The 17,459-nt window shown below is 56.2% G+C and overlaps 1 protein-coding gene across 2 annotated transcripts; it reads right to left on the minus strand.

Annotated features, from left to right (window-relative positions):
- Positions 1 to 2,231: 2,231 nt before the first annotated feature.
- LIMD2 (LIM domain containing 2) lies at positions 2,232 to 15,519 on the minus strand. Of its 2 annotated transcripts, none has more exons than XM_068418818.1 (5): positions 15,388 to 15,519; positions 6,417 to 6,553; positions 4,482 to 4,526; positions 4,094 to 4,233; positions 2,232 to 2,986 (listed from the first exon to the last, which is right to left on the minus strand). In XM_068418818.1, exons 2-5 carry the CDS (start codon positions 6,456 to 6,458, stop codon positions 2,827 to 2,829), a joined length of 387 nt encoding a protein of 128 aa, XP_068274919.1. In that variant the 5' UTR covers positions 6,459 to 6,553; positions 15,388 to 15,519; the 3' UTR covers positions 2,232 to 2,826. The 2 variants fall into 2 exon arrangements, with proteins under 2 accessions (XP_068274919.1, XP_068274920.1); XM_068418819.1 differs by lacking the exon at positions 15,388 to 15,519 and adding an exon at positions 8,508 to 8,546.
- Between the last annotated feature and the right edge of the window lie 1,940 nt (positions 15,520 to 17,459).

Here is a 17,459-nt window from a genome sequence, read left to right on the forward strand (position 1 = left end):
TCTTGTGCTGGCACATGCTCCCTGTTTTTGCTGCGTTGTTTGCTGGACCAATATCAATCAACCAGGTTGGAAGAGCCCTCTGGGATCATCGAGTCCAACCATTGCCCTGACACCACCATGTCAACTAGACCAGGGCACTAAGTGCCATGTCCAATCTTTTCTTAAACCCCTCCAGAGATGGTGACTCCACCACCTCCCTGGGCAGCCCCTTCCAATGTCTAATGACCCTTTCTGAGAAGAAATGCTTCCTAATGTCCAACCTGAACCTCCCCTGGAAAAGAGAAGAGGAAAGTGGGTTGGTAGAGAATGTGAGTGCTACTGTCTTTAGACAAAATACGAAATGTCAGTTTTGGGGAGGAAGGAGAGAAATGGAACATAATAGTTATTGCTTAATGTTCGTTCTTTTTTTTTTTAACTGAAAACTAAACATTTTAAAGCCAGGTGTTTTTTCCTCCCCTCCCCTACCCCAAAATCATCCATACAGTTAAAAATGCTCTGTATGTGATTGCAGAAAAGAGCAGCAGCCTGCCGGGGTGAGGGAATCGCGAAGTGAGGCCAGCAAGAAACAGGAAGCAAACCCGAGGAGTCTGCTTTCCTTTTCTGAGCCCCCTTGGGAAGGAAGGGGCCGCAAGCCCAGCAGCACCGCAGGACCCTCGGCGCAGAGCAGCGCCCGCGCGGTTTTGGGTTTATGACCCCGAACGCTGCAGGGCTGCTCAGGGAGCGGCTTTTGTCACGGTGTAAAGCTGCTGCCTGCGTGTTGGTGTGAGGAGGAGACGGCAGCACCGGCGTGATGGGGACAGTTAAAGCACTCAGTGAGGCTGAATCTCGCTTGGAGCCTTGCCAGGGTCTCTGTCTGTATGGGGTCCCTGCTGTACTGGCAGTGTAAATCCCGAGGCGGTCCCCACCCAGGAGAGCTGACAGATCTGCCCTTTAAAAACCCTTAACTACAAAGGAGAAATAACTTCTCCAACAAGAGGGACGTCAGGCTCCTGGGGTCCAACATGTGTCTTCCCCGAGCTCAGGTGTGACGGCAGCCAGCTGTGCCAGCGAGGGAGAGCTGCGGCGATGCTGCCCGGCTCCTGGTGCACACCCAGGGCCCCAGAAGGACTTGACTGAGGGAGCAGAACCAGAGCGGCCTGGGTTGGGAATTGTAGACTGGTTTGGGTTGGAAGGGACCTTAAAGACCATCCAGTTCCAACCCCCCTGCCACGGGCAGGGACACCTTCCACCAGACCAGGTTGCTCCAAGCCCCATCCAACCTGGCCTTGAACACTGCCAGGGAGGGGGCAGCCACAGCTTCTCTGGGCAACCTGGGCCAGGGTCTCACCACCCTCATCTCTATACACACCTCTATACATAGCATCTGTTCCTCCTGGGACTCCTACAGACTACCCATGCCCATCTTTTTCCCTCTCCTATCCTTAGCTCCTGGTTTCTGTGTCTGGATTCTCCCAGGCAGGACGTGCTCAGCGGGACCTGGTGTCACCAGTCAGCGATGGGGTAGGGGCTCTTGCTGTTGATAGCAAAGGCTGTTGCTCTGCTGTGTGGGCTCTGAAAAGCCTAATTCCTGTAGCATTTGAAAGATGTGGGGTTCCTGAATACTTTTTCAAGCTAGTCTTACAAATTGTGTGTGGAGGAAGGAGGTAAATAACAATTAAAACCACTCACCTGCTTTCACTGCGTTAGGCTCTCCAGCCTGGCAGGTCTTGTTGGGCTTATTAATTTCTACGGACTGTGCTGTCCAGACGTCGCAGCTCGGCAGATGGGCTTGATCCAAACCAGACCGTGTATTGCACTGGTCAGCCCAGCTCAGATGCCCGTCCTGCCCATTGCCCAGGGAACGGAGCCCGTGCCTGCTGGCGGAGGCAGGGCACGACGTTTATTGGTGCGGAGGGGAAGCGAGTAAAGCCACAAAGTGTATGTGGAGGCAAAGGGGTGGCTCTAATTCACAGGAGGGTGAATTCCCTTTGAGGGTGGTCTGGGCTCCATGTGGAAGCTGGTGTGTGGTTACAGCTGGGGCATGTAGCTCACAGGGTGTGCAATTTGAAATCCTGAATTCGGTCCCCAAAGGACCCGTCTGCCTCAGCCATAACGTTACACACACATATCCAGGAATACTTTCTTGATCCTGCATGGGCAGAGGCTCTTTCCACAGTAACTGGGCAGCAAGAGGCAGACCTGACTGCTGCTCCCACCTCCCCAGACCCCTGGGAACACAGGACGAGACAGGGAAGGCTCGGAAACCTTGTATTACAAAAATAAAAGGGCGCGTGAAGCTGCCGTGCCAGGCTCCAGCGCAGAACGTACCGATCAAAGGCAAATATAAAAAAGACAGAGGCTGTTAAACAGTCGCAGGGCACCATCCTTAAGGCTGAACGATCCCAGCTGAACTGAGCTGATGTAAACCAAGGACCCTCCTCATTCAGAGCCCCCAGCAAGGCAGGATTGGTGTGGCAGGAGCTGGGAGCTCTGCTGTGACTTACAGGCTAAGCGAAGCCCCCAGATCATCTCCTTTTCCATGGTGGCAGGGCTGAAATGTAAGAACAGGGCTGGAGTTCCTGTGGGGGCGAGTGCTCCTGGTCTGATCTCATCAGTGAGAGGGACTTCAGGTCTGGGGCTGTACCCTGGTCCCCTCTGCCCTGTCCTTATGGCCTGTAGGACCCCTCTAAGCATCCCCCAAAGAGGGCTGGGCTGGGCTGCCTCCCTTCTCTTACCACCCACAGGGCCTTGGGTCCCCTTTGCTTTACATCAGCTCAGTTAGCCCCCGGCTCAGCACCGCTCTGTGCCATCTCTGCTGGGCTCCAGGGAAGGGTGGGCTGGCCCCGTTCACGCCGACTTGGTCCCGCTCTCCACCTCCTTGTGCACCCACAGCTCCTTGTGCTGCTTGCGCCCGAAGCCCTCGTCGTAGTTGCCTTTGCTCTTGAAGAGCTGCTGGAAGTGGGGCTTGCAGTAGAATTCCCCGTGGAGCGCCGCGTAGCTGCCCAGGCTGGGGAAGGAGGGCAGGGTTAGCTGGGCATGGGGGCTCGGCTGCAGGTTTGGGGGGAGCAGGTGAGGCTCAGAGGCACCAGGACTGAAGGTGGCCTACAGGAATGTGGGAGAGGGGCTTTTTACAAGGGCATGGAGTGACAGGACGAGGGGGAATGGTTTTAAACTGAAAGAGGGGAGATTGAGATGAAATCTTAGGAAGAAATTCTTTGCTGTGAGGGTGGTGAGACAGTGGCCCAAGTTGCCCAGAGAAGCTGTGGCTGCCCCCTCCCTGGCAGTGTTCAAGGCCAGGCTGGATGGGGCTTGGAGCAACCTGGCCTGGTGGAAGGTGTCCCTGACCGTGGCAGGGGGGTTGGAACTAGATGGTCTTTAGGGTCCCTTCCAACCCAAACCGTTTTGCAATTCTATGACAGGGGAGGAAGGAGGAGGGAACCCTTAGAAAGGGCCAGCTCAGGATGTTGGAGGCTGCTCTAAGCAGCCTTAAAGGTCTGTAAAGAAGGAGGGGGGGGTCCTGCAGGGCAGCTCAGCCTTGGCTCTGTGTCATCTAGGAAGAAGCTGTGGCTCAGCTCTGCGTTACAGGACCACAGCATGGTTGAGGTTGGAAGGGGCCTCTGGAGATCATCCAGTCCAACCCCTGCCAAAGCAGGGTCACCCAGAGCACGTTGCACAGGGTCGTGTCCAGGAGGGTTTGAATATCTCCAGAGAAGGAGACTCCCCCCCTCCCTGGGCAGCCTGTCCCAGGGCTCTGGCACCCTCACAGCAAAGAAGTTTTTCCTCATATTCGGATGGAACTTCCCATGTTTCAGTTTGTGCCCGTTGCCCCTTGTCCTGTCACTGGGCACCACTGAGAAGAGTCTGCCTTGGAGATCTCTCCCTGCTCTTGAGGCATAAAACTCTTTTTCCATTCCAGGTGGGATTTAGCTGAGACTTGGGACCATGTGGGCAGATAAGACCTTTTTTTTTTTTTTTTGCAGTGATGAGTAGGCTTGGGGGTCTTTAGCTACCCCACAAGAGGAGGAAGGGCTGTGATGGGTGGGTGGGTGCCCTGTTTGGAAGGGTCTCCCCCACCCAGGTGACAGCATGGCAGCAGCCTCGCGGCCCGGCTCACCTGAGCTTGGTGTGGCAGTGCTTGCAGCAGAAGCAGGCGTTATGGAAGACGAATTTATCGGCCACCAGCCGCTCCATGGGATAGACGGTTTTCTGGCAGGCAGTGCACATCTCCTTCACTTGCGCCTTCAGGCTGAAGGACTGGGCAAAGGGAGAGCAAAGGGGGAGAGAGGGTGAGGAGGGGGTTTGGGAGATGCACAGCCCCCTTCCCTAACGTCCATGCTGCCATTTGCTGGAGCATTGGTTGGCATGAAGCTGCCCCATCTCCCCTTGCCCTCCCTGTACTGCACAGCTCCACTAGTGCTGGGCTGGACTGGTGCTGGGGTCTTAGGCTTTCAGTCCTTCCCCCCTCGCTGTGAATCAGTAGGATGGGGTAAAATTTTGGGTACCTTGGAGCGCTGCACCGTGCTGCCTCCTGAGTTGTTCTTTGCCTCCTGAGAAGGGAAGAAGAGAGATCAAAATGAGAGCCTGGACTGACAAACCTGGTGCTGAGCTGTGCTTAAGGAGGAGCAGGAGAGGATGGGTGCAGGCAGCTGAGCCCCAGGACCTCGGGGCACGCCAGCAGCCTCTGCCCGGCTGTCCAGGGCACGTGGTGACCGTCTCTGAACTCGCTGGCCCAGAGGCCGTGACCTCGGTCGGGCCCTTGTATGCGAGTTACTTCCTGCACTGTGGTGCTTTTCCCAGAGAGAGGAGAAGGAAGAGAGGAAAATAGAAAAAGAGGAAAAACCATTTACATATTGCAGAGAGGGACCGAGGCACCGGGAGGCTGTGGGACCCCACACGCTGCTGCGTCACACAGGAACCGCCTGCACCATGAGCGAGATGGAAAAGCTTCTCCAGTCCCTGCAGGCTCTGCATGGGGAGAGGCAGTGAGGCACAGAGGTGAGGACGTGTTCCATGGCGTTCTGCACCTTGGTGGGGGCACGTGTTACTTGGACCCTGCAGCTGCAGGAGGAGCGACAGGGCAAAGAGATCCCAGCATGGAGGTGCCTGGACCTCTGCCCCCAGGATTGCAGAGCAGGGGCTCAGCGCACGCTTTCCCAGCTGCGGCTGCAACAACTTCTCTTGTCCCAAATCACCTCCTACACCCCCCCGCCATCGCTTGCCCCACTGCACAGCCCCATGGTCCTGCACCCTCCCTGAGCTGCCTGGGTGCGCAGGTACCCACAGGGTCCCAGTCAGCTACCTGCCAGTATTTTAGCCTGCCTTGGCACTGATGGAAATGCTTCCATCTTCTTTCTAATAGTCAAGATCAAAGGGGTAAACACACTTCTAGCAAGGTGGACCAGCCAGGACAACATTACACCAGACTGGCTCACCCTCTGCGCTGTGCCCAAGGTTGGGGCAACGTGACCCCAGAACATCACCCTTCTCCTTCTCCCTCCTTCTCCTTCCTCTTGCTGCTGGTTCGGCTCTGCGTGGCCAGCACTGCCCCTTCCCTCTGCCACCAGGCTGCTCTCCCAGCCCCATTCCTCCCGCTTTGTCCTTCCCCATCAGTTCTCCTTTGTATTTTTGGAAACAGTTTGTCTAAGAGACGTGCAGGAAACTCTCACTTTGCTGAGCTGCCTCTGCAGACGTTTCCCAGCTGCTCTCATCGAGGTCAGGGACGTGATTTTCCTCTTGCTCCCACAAGGCTGGAAGAATAAGCCAAAGTCAACAGAGGGACCTGGGCAGCGAGGAGACTCAGGCTGTGTAAAACCAGTTGCATCCCTCAGTGCTGGTAAAACAACCGCAGGTGCTCTCCTGGGGTTAGGATTTAATGAATATACTGTTTCCAGGCTGAGCTGACCAGGGCTAAGGAAAATGCTGCCTCTTTGGAGCTGGAATACATCCGTTCCCAAGGCTACAGGCAATCCACCGTTGCTCATCACTTCTCAGCAGCCTCCTGGCTCCGCTCAGGCACACTATCTCCTTCATATCTGAGATATCCTCCCTCGGGGAAGGGCCATATCCTGTCCCAGCAGGGGATGTTCTTGAGCCTTTATGTTTTTCCATCTCCAATCCTAAGCAGCTCGCATGCTCTCCGTTGTGATCGCAGAAAGCCATGGAAACACAAACAAACAGACGGCAACTGCAGAGGAAGGCAGGGTGAGCAGCTCTGTACGGACCGGAGCCCGGGCGCCGGCGTTGCGATGTGCTCAGCAAACAGCACCTTCTGCTGGAACATTCCTGTCCCTGGTTTTGTTGTTTGAGTAGCAGTGATTGTGCCTTTGATCACCCTAAAAAGTCAGGTCTGGAATACAGCTGCTGTACACAACCCTCCATCCCTGAGCACCAAAACCCCGTTTGAAATTCCCATACAAAGCAGAGGGGATGATACGTACGTGAGCTGGGGTGGGGCTGGCGGGTCCCGTGGCTTGGAACATGGTTCCTTCCCCTCCTCCGTCTATTTAATCCTGAGCTTGAAGTCTGTGGGCCGCTGTTCCCTGGGGAGGTGTCTAAGACAGACCTCTTGCAACACCTGGAAAGGAAATGTCGACAGGAGCGTGGCTGGTTTCATCACCCCAAACCCTGCAGCTCTGCAGGAGCTGGTGCGTGACAGCGGCACGCTCAAAGCTTGCTCCATGGGGTCAGTGTAGCCTCTTTGGACTAGGGATTTCTTGAGGGATACAAGAGATTGAGGCACACCAGGCTGGGCTGGCAGGCAGGAGAGGCAGGTCTGGAGTACTGCTCGGTGTTAGGAAGCTGGCAGGTGATGTGGGGCACCGAGCTAGAGCTCAGGAGCTCTAGTCCCATTCAAAGATGTTGGGCTAGGATGGGAGAGGGCTGCTGGGAACATGAGCAGGAGGTGATATGATGGCTCCTGCTCCAAACCCACGCGTGGAAGGCAATTGCCAGGCAATGGCCAAGCCGTTAGCAGCAAGGCTATGACCCCCCAGCCAGAGCCGCTGTCCTGCTGAGGCAGCGAAACCAGCACCCAGTGTTTTGCTGATGTAACTGCTATAGGACTGGTGTTGCTGGAGCAAGGACTGTGATTTTTAGTCCAATTTTAGCCCAGAAAAGCCTTGCTGAACAGAGCGGGTCACAGCTCAGCAGAGCGAGTGATGGGGATTTTGTCTTCTCTGGGAAGCCCACGTTGCCTTTAGGCTGAGACCCATAAGCTGTGGCCTCGGTGGGATGTGCTGAGTGCCCAGGAGGATGAGTTTGACGGGTCTCAGACCAGTTTTAACACAGCACAGAAGAAAAACCCCACCAGCATTGCAAATCACCCTTTTTGGTAAAAATTAGCTGAAAAGGCACTGACAGCTCCTCAGGGGTTTTTCCCCATTGCGCCTTACCTTCAAAACACCCATAAAAGGTCAGGCTTGATGAGCCCTGGTTTGCATAACCAAGACAGAGATGTGGGGTTGAGTAAATGATGCCGAGGGAGGAGCAGAGCAGGGGATAGGAGGGTGAAGGGGTGGCTGTGCAGCTCTGCGATGATGGGGATGTGCTGGGGGCTGGCAAACCAGCACCCCCTTTCCTCTCCTACTGAAACCTCTCATCCTCATATTGTCACCCCAAAATCTTTCCTGCTGCCCACGGGCTATGATAGACCCTGAGAAAGCCCTGGGGTAGGAGACGTGCCGGGGTGGAGGGCTGGGGGTATCTCCGCAATGCCAATCTCACGGTGACATTTGCAAACCTTCCCTGGGTTTTGGGGGGTTTTTGGCTGCCTAACAAGTCCCAACACCCAGCAGCTGACACCAGGCTTGCATCATGCCCAGCAAAGCACCCAAAATCAGTGGCTGCTTTCAGAGCTGAGAGACCTTTGCTCCAGGTGCTGAGCAGCGGCGGGGAGCTGAGCCCTGGGGGGCTTCATGGCTCTCGTCGCAAACATTTCACGGCCTCGTCTGAGAATACGGCTCCGACTTTACCTAAATCATTTCCCGTCTCCTCTGCGGTTTGCTTGTTATTTCCTGCTCGCCGAGCGGGGCGGATGGCAGCATGCAGGCGGCTGCTGCTGTACCCAGTGTGTTCTGGTGGCAGGGGCTTGTGACCCAAGCCCCCAGCCCCTCTCTGCCCCCCGTTCCCAGGGTCAGGACCTTCCCTCTCACGTCTCCGGGGTCTGTACGGTGTGTACAGCCCAGCGCAGACCCCGAGGGGAACCTGAGGGACCCAGAAAGCCTGGCGTCCCTGCCCCACGCATGCCTCTAATGTGGGTGCACAACCCTCCCCCTTTTCACCTGCCTTTCACCTTCTCCCCTGCCTTTGCCACAGAGATTTCTCCACCCCCAGCTTCCCTTCCTCTTCCCTCACAGCTCATCTTCCTCCCCTACCCCAGCCACCTTCTATCCCTCTATGTTCCCAGTCTCTCCATCATCCTCCTCTTGCCCTTCCCCATAAGCACACGCTCCCTGGCTCCTTCCACCTACTTCTTGTTCCTTTGCTTCTCTGCCCCCAAACCCTGTTGCCTTCAATGCCATCCCACTTACCCTACCCCAGAGCTTGATGTTCTCCATCCAGCCCCATCCTCCACGTCTCCTCCCTCTTAACATCCCTCTGCCTCCATCCCTTTGCCCCTCCACGCGCTTCCCCTGCTCGCAGCCCGGTGCCCACCCTCTTCCAGCCTTCATCTCAAACAAGAGGTCCCCTCGGTGTAGCTGCCCTACAGCCACGTGAGTAGAAGTTGCTAAATGTCCTTCCTGCCAAAGGACAGGAGGCAAGAGTAGAGATCTCAAAGGGGAAGGGTGTGCTGAAGCGATAAGGGGAACAGAACAAGTTAGAAACCACAGGAGGGTTTCTAGGAGGCTCTCAGCTGCTGTCGTGGCTCTTCCAAGGAGGCAGATGGAGGAGCCCAAGGCTGTCAACACAAGCCTCCGTGAGCGGAGGAAGCCCAGTGGCACAGGCTTTGCTTAAGGACTTGCTGCCCCACTGATGTTATGAAGCCTTCACAATTGCTGATTTTCTGAGGAGCGCAGAGGGCATCTGTGACAAAGCAAGAAAGCCACATCCAAGTCTCCATGGTGGAGGCTGGCACTGTAACTGCTAGATCTGACTTCTCCAAACCTCTGTTCCCTAAGGCTCTTAGCCATCTACGCAGCCTGGGAAGAGCAGGACTGAGGATGGTCCTCTCCTGGCCGTGCAGCCAGCCGATTCAGGCATCTGGCTCAAGGGAAGGTGAGAACCCCTTGGCCTCTTAAGCCTCCGTTCTTCCTGCCCATGCTGGGAGCATCCCATGGCTGGTGTGGACAAAAAAAAACCCTTTCTCCAAGGTACCTGGGCTTGTGCCATCTACCCAGGGAGATGGAGCAGCTTCTGGTGGCAACATTGGTGGCCACAGCATGGCGGACACGGAGGGAGGTGGATCTCAGTGGGCTCCAGAGACGTGGCACCACAGCCAGCAGGATGCACCTGGTGCCCAGGCTGCCAGCTCTGTCTGCCCAGGTCGTCACTGGCCGCTGCTGGTCCCGCTCTGGGGGCTCTTCTGGTGATCTCAGCAAGCTGGTGTTCAACTCAGGACCTTGGGGCTGGAGCTTGTCTGGCATCCGCAGGGCATGTGTGCCTGCTGCCGTGTGAGAGCAGCCAGAGATGCTGCGGCTCGGTCTTAGCACCGAGCGGGGAGCGGTTTGGGGTGAGGAGGGCAACGGTCAGCCCAGAAGCTGCTGGGTCACAGAGCTTTTGCCTCGCAGCTTCTCCCATCCCCTCTCGCCTTCCTGCCTGACCCCAGGGGCAGATGTAGGGTGAGGGACGCATCTGGGGTGGCCCCTCAAGGAAACTCCCCAAACCTGCCTCCAAAGCATCGCGTTTCTCACAGCCAGGATGGGTGCAGGGAGCCTTTCCCCCCTTCCCTCACCAGCGGGGCCGCCCGGGCTGCCCTCGCCACCGACCCAGCCTGCTCCCAGCGCGTCCCCAGCCCGGCGCTGGTTAATGGCCTCTCCGAAAGCCGATGGGTTTCCGGCACAGGGAAGCAGCGTGACTGCGGGGAGGGCGAGAGGCCCCTGTCTGCCATATGGTTCCCGTTAGCAGCCCTGTGAAGTGTGTGTTTACTGCTGGGATCGTTGTACCATTGCAAGAGGCTTTCCCAAAGGCAAAGGGGGGATCCGGGCCCCTTCCTCCTCCGTCCTGCGAGGACGCGGAGTATCCCTGGCAGCAAGGTGAGGCACGGGCAGGGGCTCAGCACCTCGGAGAGGCTGTCGAGGAGACCGCAGGCTGAGCCAACTGCTGTGGGGACTGATGTCCCCGAGATCACGCGCAGGATTCGTGCAGCCTGCACACGAGGGACAGCCATAGAATCATGGAATCGTTGTGGTTGGGAAGGACCTTTAAGATCATCGAGTCCAACCGTTAACCCAGCACTGCCAAGCCCACCACTAACCCATGGCCCTCAGCACCACATCTCCACGGCTTTTGAATCCCTCCAGGGATGGTGACTCCACCACGGCCCTGGTCAGCCTGTGCCAGTGCTTGACAACCCTCGCTGACCCTCCAACTCCGTGGCCAGCTCACCCCAGGGTCTCTCTCAGCTGTTCTGCGTGGGGAGGAGGTGAAGAGGAGCTGGAGGAGCCTGTCTCCTGAGCCTGGGGATCACCCAGCTTGCTGCCCAGCTGGCCCCTGTTTCTGCAGCCTTGGGACCTCGCGGCCAATCCTTACCATGAAACAAAGCGTGGTGCAGAGTCGGCGTCAGACGGGCCAGTGCCAGAACCGGGCACAGCACCTCCAGGGAAGGGGGCACAGTGTCCCCAGCACTGCTTCAGCTTCTCAAGTGTGGAAAGACACAGCGAGATGCAGTTCGAGGGTGATGACAGAGCAAGCCCAGTGTTCATGGCTCCAGCTTTAGCCATGGAAGACCTTAATTCAGCTTCAGATCTTGGCTCCTTGTGTGGCTTCGAGCCAACCAGTTGACCTCACCAGTATTTGGGACCCAGGGCAGGTCCCTGCTGGCTTGTTGCAGGGTGGAGGACTCCAAGGACGAGCAGCCGGGCCACTTCTGCAGACACCACTACACTGTTCCTCAGGTTGCTGGAGACCAGCCCCACCACACGGACCTGCCCCTGCCCACACCCCATGGCACAGAGCTACCTTCCGCCAGCCAGCCCCACTAATCCGGTTTCCACCCACGTTCTGCGCCCGGGCTGCCTCTTGAAAGGTTGCCAGTGGGCAGGAAAGCGGCAGCCGAAATGCTGAGGGATGCTGACAAGGAATAGTTGTGGGGAGAAACAGGGCTGCCTTTGTCAGGGCAACAATGGGGGACCCGCACAAGCGAGGAGGGAGCCCGAGGGAAGCCCCTGCCCACCCGCTCCGCTCTCCCACCTTCGTCCCTGCCTTGTCTTCCCTCCTCTGAGGAGGAGGTGCACGGCCCTGGAAGGACCAGGGCCAAGGGGGACCGGGCTGGTCCCCAGCCTCTGCCTCTCAGCGAGGGGGCAGATGGGGCGGGAGGATGCTGCTGGGATTCATCCATTTTCCAGAAGCGGAAACTGAAGCACGGAGCAGCCCGTTCCTGGGACTGTGGCCACGTTTAATGGCATCCATTAAAAATCATGGTCTGATGGGAGTCTCTGCTCCCTGGGATCTCCTGTCTTGCTAGGAGCTCAGACAGAGCAGATAAATGCAGCAGAAAGCCTGCTGGGAGGATGAGAAGAGCCGCTTTTCCAGGCAGAGACAAATCCCCAGATGACAGAGCAAGCGGCAGTGGCCAAAAAGTGCAGGTTGGGAGGGTCAGGTTGGACATCAGGCAAAACTGCTTCGCTGGGAGAAAGACCTGGAAGCTCTGCAGCGTGGTACTAATTAAGTGCAATATAAACCTGGTGCAAACAAGCGTGATAGGCAAAGAGCAGTTCATGCTCCTTCCCTCCCCTTTTCAGTTCTTCTGTAGCCTCTTCCATAAACCATGCTCCACCTGAAACCTCCCCTCCTGGTTTCCTACATCATCGTATATCCATTTACCGTCATACTGGCATTATGGTCCTAGTTCTTCTCCCACCATAATATTTACCTCTCAGAGGGATTCATAAAGAGTAATCACGTTCCTTATGAGTCTTTTTTTAGCAGGAGAAGCCAATTCCTTTTAATCTGTTCTCACAAGGTGGGTTCTCTGTTCCTCTGTTCCTACTGGCCTGCTGCACATAGGTGAGCTGGCCTGAGTGCACCACACTGAAGGAGATCTCAGACGTTTGTATTCTGGTACAAATACTTCTCTGGCACCCCTGAAAACTTCTGGCCTGATGTGCTCTTCCTCTGTCAACTCTACAAGAAATCTTAGATGCTCTTTCTTCTTCAGTGCCCTCCACTTGCTGAGGTCCCTCCAGGCTCCAGCAGCTTCACGTTTCAGCTCCCCAAGTGCCTGCTCTGGCACAACTCTACTTTAGCCATTTCTAGGACTCCAGTCTCATCCTCCTGTGTGCTGATCTGTTTTTCCTCACCATGGGCAGATCTCCTGACTTCTAAAGGGAGTGTTAACAAGTTCAGTCTCTAGATCTCTCCTTGTGGAAGGATCCAAGTGTCCTCCTTCCATTTTACTGTCTCTTCCCTCTCCTCTTTCCTATCTCCACCTAAAATAATCATTTCCTGGGGGCACTGTATCAGCTGCTTTCCTTAACTCCAGATTCATGAGGCCGTGTTGTTTCAGAAGCCAGTTACAGCCAAGGAAGATACTGAGCCAACTTCACATGATCTGCATTAAAACCACACTGCATTTTATTCTGCTTCCCAACACCATGTCTTTGACTCCTCTTCCAAAACCTATTCTAGAAACTCACCTTTTATTGTACTCCAATTAATGGACCTGGAATTGCCTGGAATTTCCTCTTTCCCCAAACATAACCTGTAAATGTTTTGTTGGCTAATCTCTCGTGGAATATCACCTGTGAGACACCAGGCTTTGGACTGGCATTTCCTTCTCTTGAGCTCTGAGAAAGCCCCTCCTGAGAGCTTCTGCTGTTTTGCCATCTGCAGACGCAGCAAGAGCGGGAGTGAGTCCTGTTCCAGGCACCCCAAAACACAGCACAACCCCTTTCCATGGTCCCTGCCTCCGCACCACCCCTGCGAGAGCTGCCGTGTCCTCCTGCCTTTGCTGTCCAAATCGTGTCAAAGAACAAAAGCCACCAAAATCATATTCACAGGTTAAATCTCTCAAAAGATCACTTTTTTTGAGCTGCCCCGTCTATTTGCAGCCTTCACCTCCATCCTCCCTTTTAGGATCCAAGATGCCATACAGCCTGGTATAGGATCTGGTGCTCTGCAAGGCCCCTGGATTTCAGTGGAGCAAGGAGTGTGCTGGGAAAAGCAAGCGCTGGAGGGGCACATCAGAGGTTGCTGAGGCCCCTTGTGTCTGAAAACCCTTGAGCTGGCCATAGGGAGAGGGCTATGGGCACACCACAGGAGTGAGAAATACATCTAAAGTGTGCTTAGTATTGATTGCAATAATCCCTTCACCCAGATTTAATGTTTTCCATCCCCGAGCTTTTGCTAACAGCTAGGTAAGCTCTGCAACACCCCCAGATGGCAGATAAAAATGACTTAACTGGAAAGTGAAAGGCAGACAGCTCTGGGGGGAACATGGCAGGTGCCTGGCAATGGCCAACAACACTGCAAAAGCTGAGGAGGGGTGAAAAGGAAAAGAAAAAAACTCCATCACCATGTAGGACTGGAGCAGGTAGTTGTAGGCTCACAGGGCTGACTCGCTGAAGGAAACTAGAAGAGGAACTCCCTTCCCTAACGAGAAGTCTCGTGGGATTTTTTTTGTTGACCAAAAAAGGTCAGGAACCCAGTTTTGAGCTGTATGAAAAAGAAGATGCACCCAGTCACTTTGCAAAGCCCAAGAGGCTGGTTCTGACAGACCCTCACTTCTTACCTGGGGATATGCTTCTTGCAGGGCTCCCATTTAAGAAGGATGTTAATGCTGGAGCTGGTTTGGACTAGGCTTGACCATTTGCCCCACAATTATTTTGTAATCTACGTTAATAATGCTGCAGATGTGCTACTCCTGGGCTTAAATACACGCCAGCTCAGCTGGGGCACCAGATGTCTTCCCTGCGAGAGCCCTCACAGGATGCCTTGGGTGGACAAAGCCCAGTTTCCAAGGCATGATCCAGGCTGCTGAATTATCATGTTCTTTCAAACGGATGCCCACCCCAGGAACAAAAAATCAGCAGAAAATTGATCAAAAATATGACCTACGAGGTAGCTTACCTGGTCTCAAGTGATCCAAAGGGATTAGACAGATCAGACTGGCTCAAAACATGGTAGTTACAGCACCAGGCTGGGACTGGGAGACCTGGGCTTGGTTCCCAGCTCTGCTACTAATTTTTTGGGTGCCAGTGGACAAATAATTTCATTTTTTTTCTACTCCCTTTATCCCCCCTGATGAAAACAGAGCTGCTCTCCTTTGTGAAGCCCTGGGAGATTCTTGGCTGTTAAGGGTTATGTCAGAGCTCAGGGTATTTGTGTTGTTATTAAATCTCACAGTCGTGCACCAGCTTCCCCAGGGAAGTGATGAAAGACCTGTCGCTGCAACGGTTTACAGCCGGGCTGGGTGAGGCGGTGGGAGACACAGCGCTGAGAATTAGCAGGCGTTAACGAAGGGGGATAAAGGAGTTGGGATCTAACAGGTTTTTTTTCTTCCATCTCTGCTCTTACTGATCAGCTTAATAAAATGGATCTGTCCAGCCCCCCTCCGGCACGTTCTGCAGCACACAACAAAGGGGAATTACAGCCCGGACGGGGAGCACGAGCCCTGAAGCACTGCACCCCCAGATGCCCGCTGCAGCAGGGCCAGCAGACACAGGCCTCCGCTCGCTCTGGTCCCCATGATACACTGGGTGCAAGCCCCTCGCCCCCCAGCTCATGCAGGGCACGGGGTGCTCGCCCCCCCCCAGCAGCATCGCTCCCCACCAGGCTCCCGGAGCTCAGCCAGCCTCTCCTTGCCCCCGCCTGACCCTGCTGAGGCCACCCAGGGCCCAGAACAGACCCCACTGTGTTTCCCCCCACCCTGAATCTGCTTCCTGCGACCACCTCGGCCGAGCCTCCTCACAAAGCAAGAAAGTTCCCGGCGCATCTGGGTGGGACGTGCTCCCGGGGGGTGCAGGGGGGGATGAACCCCCCATCTGCTGGGTCACTCCTGGCCAGCGGTGCTGCTCCCCGGGGCTCTCCCCATCTTTGCGTTTCTCCCTCCTCTCCATCCCTTCCTCTGCCTCCCTCTCCCTCCCCACCACTCGGTCTCCCCCAGTTCTCCCACCGCTGAGCAGAGCCGCAATTGGCAGCAATCCCCGGGCTGGATGAACCCCCTCGCTCCCCACATCTCGGGGACCATCATTGTCTCCCGCCGAGCCGCCCGCCGCCTCTCAGCCCTGTTGTTCTCCGCGAGCGAGGGCTCACCATATGCCTGGGCTCCTCACGCGACGCCGAGCAGGAGGGTTTCACCCCGGTGGGGTGGGTCTGGCCGGCCCTGATGGCAGGGTGGTCTCGCTCCCTTTCTCCCCGCTGCCGAGGCCGGGGCTGTGGGACCGAGAGCTGTTTCCTGCGAGCTCCCACGGCCGCCTCGCCACCCCTTTTATCGCCGGGCTGCCGCGATGATTGGCTCTCGCCGTCGTACCGTCTTCCAGCCGCTTGCTCCTTTGTGTGAAGCCAACCTCTAACCCCAAACCTTCCCCAGCCCCTCTCTTCCTGGGCTCCCTCTCTGCAGACACCCCTAGACCCCTGCAGCCTCCCCAACCTGGCCACCGACCTCGAGAAGTCACCTCTGTTTTCCTCCCTGCGAGCAGTGTGCATGTAATTACCCCCCCGGCATAATTAGTTTTTGCCCAGCCTCTCCCCCCCCACTCCTTGCCATGGTCAGATGGGCTTCACTCGAGACTTTGGACATGGCCTTGGGCTCCCTCCGCGTGGCACTAACCCACTCGTGTAAGGTTTCCCACAAGCATCCCAGAGGATCCATCCCTCCAGGGGCTGCAAAAGCCAAAGTCTTCCCCCCCAGCCTCAGCAAACAGTTTGCAGAGGAAGGATCTTATCAGGCAGCAGCAGGAAAGGGGGATCCCAATGCCCCCAGCTCCTCACCCCCCAGGGGGGGCAAAACTGAGCCCTGTTGGTTTCAGAAATCCAGGTTTTACCCCACGATGAGCCGTGCGTGGGAGCGGCACTGTGTAAGGTGGTCAGTGGATCTGCCACAGCAGGTTCTCATGGGGTGAGGAAAATCGCTGCCTGGATGATAAAGGCGGCTTCCCCCGTGCTGCCCAGGGGGTTTGGGACCGGGTGGCTGAAGTTTGGAGGGCTGGGATTTCCCCGGGAACAGGGCAAAATGTTAGGAATAAATAGGTTAGGTATTAATAGTTAAATCCTGAAGGGAACTTGGAGGCGGTTTGAGACCAGCCGGGATGGCCGTGAGCTGGCAGAAAGGCAGAGGGACCCTGTGGCTCTGAGGACTTCGCCTTAACCTCCCAAACCCCTCCAGTGGGGGATAAATGGACACAAAATACGCAATGGAGTGGTGGGGAGAGCTTTGATAATGATGATGCAGGAACAAATATTCTTGTTTGGGGTCCTCAACACCGCATGGTGCCACTGGAAAGAGCCAAACCCCGGCTGGAGACGGCCCCAAGTCTGAGCCCAGTGGCAGAGGCAGGTGATCTTTGTGTGCAGAGTCTGTCTGTAATTCCCCGTGCAAAAAATGCAATTAAGGAATTCATGGCGGTGTTTAGTGGACAAGGAGACAGCGGTGATATGATTTATCACCTCTGGCACTCTGCATTGCCCAAATAGCATCTGTGATGAAAAGGCTTGCTGCCACTGAGAGCAAATAAAAGAGGAATTTGACTCGATAGTAAAATTAGCTGTCGGCGAGCAGAGCCAGACCCAGCGATGGGGATGGTCATACGCATGACACAGCAGGAGTCTGGCAGGGCTGCAAAAGCCAGGGTCCATCTGGGCACGGGGAAGAGCAGAAGAGCGTCCAAGGCATCGCCACGCTGCCCCGAAACGAGGGCAGGCGTGCAGGAAGCCTGCAGCGAACAAGCCCCGCTGAAAGCACGGCACCCGTGTGCTGCCCCGGGCTCCAGGCGTGAACACACTGGCAAATAGGTGCTGTCTTCAGGTGTGTTCTGCCTCCCCTTCCCACGGCATCGCCCCGCGGGGACGGGGTCTGGCGGAGGAGAGGGCTGGGGGCTCATCCTGGCACCCGCCCGTGGGGGATGCAGGGTGGGTGCGGAGCTAAGGCCTGAGCCCACGTCCCGTGGGAGCTCCCCTGGCACCGCGGTCCTTCCTGCAGCCGCTCTGCCTGCTGCGAGAAACGCTGCGGGTCCCCTCCCCGTACGAGCACAGGCACGTGCGTGCACACACGTGTATGTACATGGGTGTACGCACACATACATGCACATACATGCACAAACACGTGCACATCCACATGCGCACACGCACACACACAAGCACGCACACACTAGCACATTCATGGACTC

Source organism: Nyctibius grandis, chromosome 26, assembly GCF_013368605.1.
Source record: "Nyctibius grandis isolate bNycGra1 chromosome 26, bNycGra1.pri, whole genome shotgun sequence".
NCBI lineage: Eukaryota > Metazoa > Chordata > Aves > Nyctibiiformes > Nyctibiidae > Nyctibius > Nyctibius grandis.

Bases quoted from the DNA above. Each gene is read 5' to 3' on its own strand.
- LIMD2 (XM_068418818.1), bottom strand. From the start codon at position 6,458: ATGTTCCAAGCCACGGGACCCGCCAGCCCCACCCCAGCTCAC. The intron at 4,527-6,416 runs GTACGTATCATC...TTCCCTTCTCAG, and splicing joins CCAGCCCCACCCCAGCTCAC to GAGGCAAAGAACAACTCAGG. The intron at 4,234-4,481 runs GTACCCAAAATT...CCCTTTGCCCAG, and splicing joins GCACGGTGCAGCGCTCCAAG to TCCTTCAGCCTGAAGGCGCA.